This window comes from Alosa pseudoharengus, unplaced genomic scaffold (genome assembly GCF_046254945.1).
Source record: "Alosa pseudoharengus isolate Yale_2024_CS ecotype anadromous, Long Island Sound unplaced genomic scaffold, YU_APseudo_1.1 YU_APseudo_1.1_scf_22, whole genome shotgun sequence".
NCBI lineage: Eukaryota > Metazoa > Chordata > Actinopteri > Clupeiformes > Clupeidae > Alosa > Alosa pseudoharengus.
The window spans coordinates 31,484,183-31,491,682 of record NW_027468680.1 but is presented as its reverse complement, the minus strand read 5'-3'; the positions used below and the strand labels follow the sequence as shown (position 1 = coordinate 31,491,682).

The 7,500-nt window shown below is 48.2% G+C and overlaps 1 protein-coding gene across 2 annotated transcripts in view; it reads left to right on the top strand.

Annotated features, from left to right (window-relative positions):
• The window catches only part of akt1 (v-akt murine thymoma viral oncogene homolog 1), a 61,409-nt gene that overhangs the window by 5,483 nt on the left and 48,426 nt on the right, over positions 1-7,500 (top strand). For both annotated transcript variants that reach the window (XM_076299728.1, XM_076299727.1), the window contains exon 2: positions 2,909-3,125. In XM_076299728.1, coding sequence (XP_076155843.1) covers positions 3,077-3,125 — 49 coding nt within the window. In that variant the 5' untranslated portion in view covers positions 2,909-3,076. The remainder of the gene's footprint in view (positions 1-2,908; positions 3,126-7,500) is intronic.

Here is a 7,500-nt window from a genome sequence, read left to right as displayed (position 1 = left end):
CACTGGCAGGAGGATGTTGGCATTTACACATGGAGGGGCAGAATTTCTGATGGCCCCCTCATCTCTCTCTCCATCTCTCTCACTCTCCCCCTCTTCCTGTCTCCCTCTTCATCTCTATCTCTCTGTCACTCTCTTCCCCTTCTTCCTCTCTCCCTCTCCATCTTTAGCTCTCTGCAACCGCCTCTTTCTTTCTTTCTTTCTTTCTTTCTTTCTTTCTTTCTTTCTTTCTTTCTTTCTTTCTTTCTTTCTCTCTCTCCCTCACTTAGGATGTGCAACACCACTGGCTCATCTCAGTTCTTTAAAAGGACACCCACCCAACTGACAGGCTGGTTGCTTACAACCAGTGACCACGCCCAGCTGTTTTTCCTTCCTCTTTCAGGTGGTGGTGTTGTTGTTGTCCCTCTTAACTAGGTTATGTCATGAAGTTCACGTTCCTCTCAATCCTTGTCCCTGTTTTAATGCAGACATCAAAGTTCTCCCTAAATTCAGTTCAGTACGTATTATTGGCATGACCATCTAAAAGGAAACAGTGTTGTCAAAACAAAGAACATACAGAAATATAGTAAACATCAAAACAAAACACAAAATCTAAATATGTGTGCGGTATGCACACGCATGCACACATACACACACAATAAAATTTGCCACACAGACATTTAAATGAACCATGGTGTGTGTCTACACATGTACAATACATTTAAATGACCAGGAGAGATGGTAAGCAGACAGCAGACAGAGGTGAGGACAGTGTTGTTGCTCTCTTTTTCTCTCTCTCTCTTTCCCTCTCTCTCTCTCACTCTCTCTCTCTCACTCTCATTCTTTTCCTCACTGTGTTCAAAGCAATGTCATGATATCAATAACTCCCGCCAGTCTTTAACTGTCCTAGCCATTACACAAGAAGCATTCCCTGTTCTATACTTTAAGTAGATCACTTGAGGCTGGGCATGGCACCATGAAGCCTTGAGTAGAGCTGGTCTTAGGGCAGTCTCTGGCCACCAATGAATGAACAAATTGCTTCCTGCGATGGGGCCGGTGGTTGGTAGAGTGGGCCTTTGTTTACACATGTTCCAGGCCGCTCGATCCCCCGCGGAATTAACTCAGGAAGAGGAGTCCTTCCTGGAAGCTGTTTCGCTCGGGTAGTTTCCAGCCCCAGGTTGGGAACACACCCACCCCCCAAAACCTGGAATACCTGCACTGTTAGAAATTGTGTGTGTGTGTGTGTGTGTGTGTGTGTGTGTGTGTGTGTGTGTGTGTGTTAGGGAGGGTGGGTTGAAAAGAGTGGAAGAATGTGGGAGTGTTGAAGGCTGCTCTCTGTAGAATACAGAAAAATGGAAAAAAAAGAGGGAAATGTTATGAATACAGCTCTTACCATCAGTAAGAGTTATTGCTGTTGCCTCTGTAGCCTGTTGGTGCTTGACTGGTCTTCTGCCACTCTTCTGTAGTGTGTGTCTGAAGTAATGCAGGTTTGAAGTGCAGCTGCTCGCTGCCGGCTTCCCCGGGCTAGGCCAGAGCTGACGCTGCATCAGAGCTGTCGTTTCCTGTCTGTGACTTCATGCGCCGGGTTTGGTAGGCGCCGGGAGCGGAACGCTGCTTTCCTTAAAGTCCTGTAACACAGTCTGCCCTGTTTAAGTCCTGAAAATGTACAGAAATGCATTTAAAGAATAGCATATACTCTATATGCTTATTTATTCTATAATGCACTATAATATTGACTTTTATACTAAGCTATATGCAAGTCCCCTGAATGTCTTCATGAAAAACCACAGAGACTCTGAGGTTAAAGCAGCTTAGAGGCCCACTCCTGTCTCCGTCCTTTCTTAGTTGGAGAGGGCAGCTGTGGCCATGGCAGGACGACATGCTGGCTTTAGTCGCATTTTGACCTGTGGCAGCAACTGCAATGCTAGCCCAGCCCTGGGATTTAGCCTAGCTAGCGCTCAAAGCCAGCACGGTAATTGAGTAGATTTTTTCCACTGGGTAAAAATAGCATGCTCCACTATTTTGACTGAGCATGAACCTGCGGCGTGTAATGATTTGCCCCGTAAATACAATGATTTGGGAGGAGGAGAAGGGAAGTGGAGGAGTGTGTGTGTGTGTGTGTGTGTGGGGGGGGGGGGGGTGGTTGCAGGCTGTGCGGTGTCACTAAAAGGCACCTTTCTGTCCGGTTTAATGGCCGATGTATTAACCCCTCAGGGCGCCCGCCTTTTCATGTGTGACTCATTCACAACCCGTCGATGGGATAGACGGAGGACTTCCTGTCTCTCTCTCTCTCAGCCTGGGCCAGCAGGGTGAACTAGGATCCTCAGAGGCACGTGGTTCACATGCAGCTTCAAAGGGCCTCTGCTCTCCACTCTTTTCTTTGACAAAAATGTCCCTATGGGTGTGGTTGCCTTAGTACTGATGCTGCATTGTTCTGCCAGTGATGTTGGCATCATGAGTGAGTGCATCTCATCATATGTACAACATCTGGTTCACAGACATTCTTTTATATTATAAACCCCACTCCCATAAGAAAATGCAGCAATTGCAGACTGGATTATTTAGTATATGTGGTCTCTGTGATTGACTTTGACGTGAGATTGGCTTGTAACAGAGCCACATCAGGCTGATCAGGAAATAATAAGCCAATAGGTAATCCTGGCCGGGTATCCGCACATCCGCCGGCCGGCTGAACTCAATGATCCTCCGTCTGGCACGTAATCATTTATTTATCTATTTTTCTCTGTGCCTTTTTTCCACTGTGTGTTGTTCGCCCCAGTGGAAATAGAGGAGCGGCATCCGTCTCTCTCTCTCTCTCTCTCTCTCTCTCTCTTTCTTTCTGTCCGCTGGTCAGTGGAGAGTTGTTTACACGCTAGATTAATGTTTGAGTGTCCGTAGGGCTAATCTTTAGTCTCCTCCTGCACTCCCATAGGTCACCTGCGAGAGAAGAAGACTGCCCAGTTGGCCCCTGGCCACTCTCGGAAGCACACTCTCTCGGGGGGCACCGGGGCAGCAGCAGCCGCAGCAGCCGCAGTAGCCGTTCTCTGTCTGGCACCCCTGGGTCCACTGCCTGTCTGCCTGGCCGCCACGCAGCGCCATCATGTCGGACGGCGTGGTGATCGTCAAGGAGGGATGGCTGCACAAAAGAGGTGAGCCAAGTGATTTTGAAAAATTCTCCTCTACACACACACACACACACACACACACGCACACACACATACGCACACACACGCACACACACACACACACACACACACGCACACACGCACACAGAAATTCTCAGCGTGCTGGTGTTTTTCTTCATTTCTCTGTGGGATAGTTTTACACAGTGCTAGGCAAAGTACAACCCTAGAGCAAGGAGAGATCATTCAAGCAATATTTGTGCTCTTTTATGCTTCCTTAGTCGCACCCAGACTCATAATGCCATCAGCTGCATTACTTTGGGCTACGTTCTAGAATGAAGAATGTTTCCACCCACGTTACCATTCTGGAGCCCCAGCTAGTTAATTAGTTAGTTTTAGGTCACATGCTCATGTTTAACAGCCACATACACTGTACCTTTATTTCACAATACAGGGTGCCATGTATGGTACCCATTGGAGAATTTGACTTGTGATCATGTGATTAAACAGCGCTCCTCCGCGTCCACATCCATGGCTGAAGTGTCTTTCAGCAAGCCACCTAACCCCCAGCTGGTGGCTGGGCAGCACAGCAATGACTGCCCACTGCTCCGGGCATGTGTATTTTCTGGTGTGTACACACCCTGGTGTGTGTGTGCTCCTGGTGTTCTCACTGCCCCAAGTGAATGTGTGTGTGAGTTCATTAATACAGAGAATAAATTCCTGTGTTTTTGTGTGTGTGCATGTGTGTGTGTGTGTGTGTGTGTGGTCACTGATTGACGATTTACATTATTTAAATTTACAGTATCATATCAAAGTAAATCCGAGGTGTGTAGCATTGTGGGAATGTTGCTGGAATGTTAGGGCATATTTTTGTGAGTGTTTACTTCGGATGGCTGTATGTTGAAGAAGCTTTGGATGGAGAATGGCGCATCGTTCTTCGCAAGATCTGTTTGACATTTTCTGAATTTTTTGGCACACAAAATGTGTACACAAGTATTTTAAGTAAGCTTCTCTGTTACTGCTCTTTTCCCCCTTGTTTTTGTTGTTTGGGTTGGCTTGGTATTTTTTTTGTTTCAAACAGACTGTTGACTTTAAAAACTGTGACCAAAAACCTCAGCAATTTTTTGCCACTGAATTTTTTTGTAATACTCTTTGAGAATTTGACAATATTGTATCCAGTTGCCTCATGTTTGAAAACACACTCAAACAAGCACGCACGCAAACACACACACACATACACACAGACACATACACACGCACAACCCCCAACCCCCCCCCTCCCCCCCACCCAACACACACACCAAATATACTGACACACACACACACACACTCAACAAAACACAGTGTCGTCCAAAGCCCTTTCTCTGCATTCTTGAGCGCTTAGATTTCAGATAACACCGAAGGCTTAGTGGCCTGTGCTGGGCTGCTGTGACATTCTTGGAATAGTTGATGTGGTGGTGCAGCCTCCGAGCCTGGCTACAACTACCCCTGACCAGCACACCACACCACACCCCACAGCACAGCCCAGCCCAGCCCAGCCCTGCAGCCCTGGCTACAACAACCTCCACTAGCACCACAACCCACAGCCTAGAACCCCCAGAGCCTAGCTAACTACCCCCACTAACATCCTCCCCCCAACCCCAGCACAAGACTGCACGGAACAGGACAGCACCGCAGCGCAGGCAGAGCAAGGCAGGCAGAGCTACATCACACCAAACAACATCACAACACAGCACAGCACAGCACAACACAGCACAGCACAGCACAGCACAGCACAGCACAACACAGCACAGCACAACACAGCACAGCACAGCACATCACATCACAGCACAGCACAGCACAGCACAGCACAACACAGCACAGCACAGCACAGCACAGCACAGCACAGCACAACACAGCACAGCACAGCACAGCACAGCACAGCACATCACATCACAGCACAGCACAGCACAGCACAGCACAGCACATCACATCACAGCACAGCACAGCACAGCACATCATGGTCCAGCAGCCCAGGCAGACAGGGCAGATAAGCTGGGGTGGTGCTGGATCTGGGGTTAGTTTTCAGCACAGCTCTACCCTCAGGCCCCTGCTGAAACATAAGGCAAGTGTTTGTGTGTGCGCGTATGTGTGTGTGTGTGTGCACACGTTCACAGACAGAAGTTGGTGAATAAAGATATTGAAGATGTGTGAGGGTGTAGAGGACAAGGAAGTGTGTGCCTATGTGTGTATGAATGAGAATGGCTGTGAAGCTGGTGAGAGATGGCATATGTGTGTGTAAGAGTCTGTGATTATATGTGTGTGTGTGTGTATGTGTGTGTGTGTGTGTGTGTGTGTGTGTGTGTGTGTGTTTGTGTGTGTGTGTTTTCCGTGAACTGTACTCCAAGGAAATTGTCCGGAGCGAGGTGAGAGATTAAGGCTCCTTTCATGTTCTGTGTGTGCTAGGTAGTGCTTGTGTATGTGTGTGTGTGTGTTTGGTGATTATCTGTATGAACTGGACTTCAAGGAGAACGGTGAGAGATTGAGGCTTTATTGAGGGTCTTTATGTGTAAATGATCTAAGGATGTGTGTGTGTGTGTGTGTATGTGTGTGCGTGTGTTTCTCTGTGTGTGTGTGTGTGTGTGTGTGTGTGTGTGTGTGTGTGTGTTTCTGTGTGTGGGTGTCTGCCTACAGTATGTGTCCATGAGCTGGACTTCAAGAAAGTCTTTCTTTAAAAGTTGAAAGATCAAGGCAAGCCTCAGGGCCTGTGTGTTTGTTAGTTGTGTGTGTGTGTGTGTGTGTGTGTGTGTGTGTGTGCTTAAGTGTTGAGGACGACTCAGGACACATGAGCAGGGGCTGGGCGTAAAGTCCTCACATTCCTTGGAGCATCCCGTTCTGTTAGAAGTTCCCTGAGGAATGACGTCGCCTCAGTCTCAGAGACGTCACAACGACAGGAAGCCCCCTCGCTTCGTCTGACGTGAGCGCTGCAGCCACGTCGCCATGTGCTCTCTTACACACACACACACACACACACACAGATATGTACACACACACATACACACACACAGATATGTACACACACACACATACACACACACAGATATGTACACACACACACACAGTTGTATTCACACACACACACTTAAATTTAAACCCTCACACAAAAACACAAACTAACACACACTTAAACACACACACGTACTCTCCGCACCTGTCCGGGGTGGCAGTAGGCGTGGTGGAGGCACTGTGGTCTGATAGTGCAGTAGCTACTCTCCGGGAGGGACTGTCCGGCATCCTGTGACGTGGACGAGAGGCCGCACTGCGCTGAGCTGTGCTGCACTGTGCCGTGCGCCCAAGCAGAACAGGAAGTGGGGGACTTCTCTGTTTACGAGAGGAAGAGCGTTATTTAGATGAGCACTGATAGGGAGCCTTGTGAATGGAGTGTGTGTGTGTATTTGTGTGTGCATGTGTGTGTGTGTGTGTGTGTGTGTGTGTGTGTGTGTGTGTGTGTTTAAGAAAGCAAAGGGCCTTGACACAACGTATGTGCACCTCTGAGTGTCCTCAGCCACACACACTAACACAGAGAGCCATAAAGCCATAAAAGCAGGTCAGCTCAACGTGCACACAGATAAGGCCGCGCTCACACACACACTGTTTGTTGTTTAGTGTTGTGGCGTTTTTCTCATTTCTCATTGACCCTCAGAAGAACATGGAGCCACGTACAGGAGACATTTCACAGTCTCTCAGATCAGTAGGCTAAAGACAAACTGTTTAGTGCTAGTTGATTTTTATCACTGATGCCAATCCAGGAGGATGTTATGTGAAGGCCCAACAACAACCCTCCCCCAACAGGTGACACGCCTTGGTATGGAGAGCAAACACACACACACACACACACACACACACACACACACACACACACACACACAGTCACTCAAAACAAACACGCCTGCAGCAGCTGTGCGTGTTGGGTAGTGTCACCTTGGTTTCTTGTAATCTGATTGGAGGGCATTTCTTCCCCTACTGACACACACACACACACACACACACACAGAGGGCCTTTCTCTAATCCACATATACATACTCTCTCAAACACACACTCAGTTTCATATTCGCTGTCTTTTTTCTCCCTCTCTCCCTCTTTCTTAACGTTAAGAGACAGAGCTGTCATAGCTCTATTACCCCTCAGTGTTCCCTCCTCTCCTCTCCTTTCCTCTCCTCTCCTTTCCACACCTCTCCTCTCCACACCTCTCTCCTCTCCTCTCCTCTCCTCTCCTCTTTCCTCCTCCTTTCCTTGAATTTCCCCTGGGGATCAATAAAGTATCTATCTATCTATCTATCTCTCCTATGCTCTCCTTTCCTCTCTTCTTTTCTCCTCACCTCTCCTCTCCCCTGCTCTGTGTCTGTGGGAAGACAGGCTCAT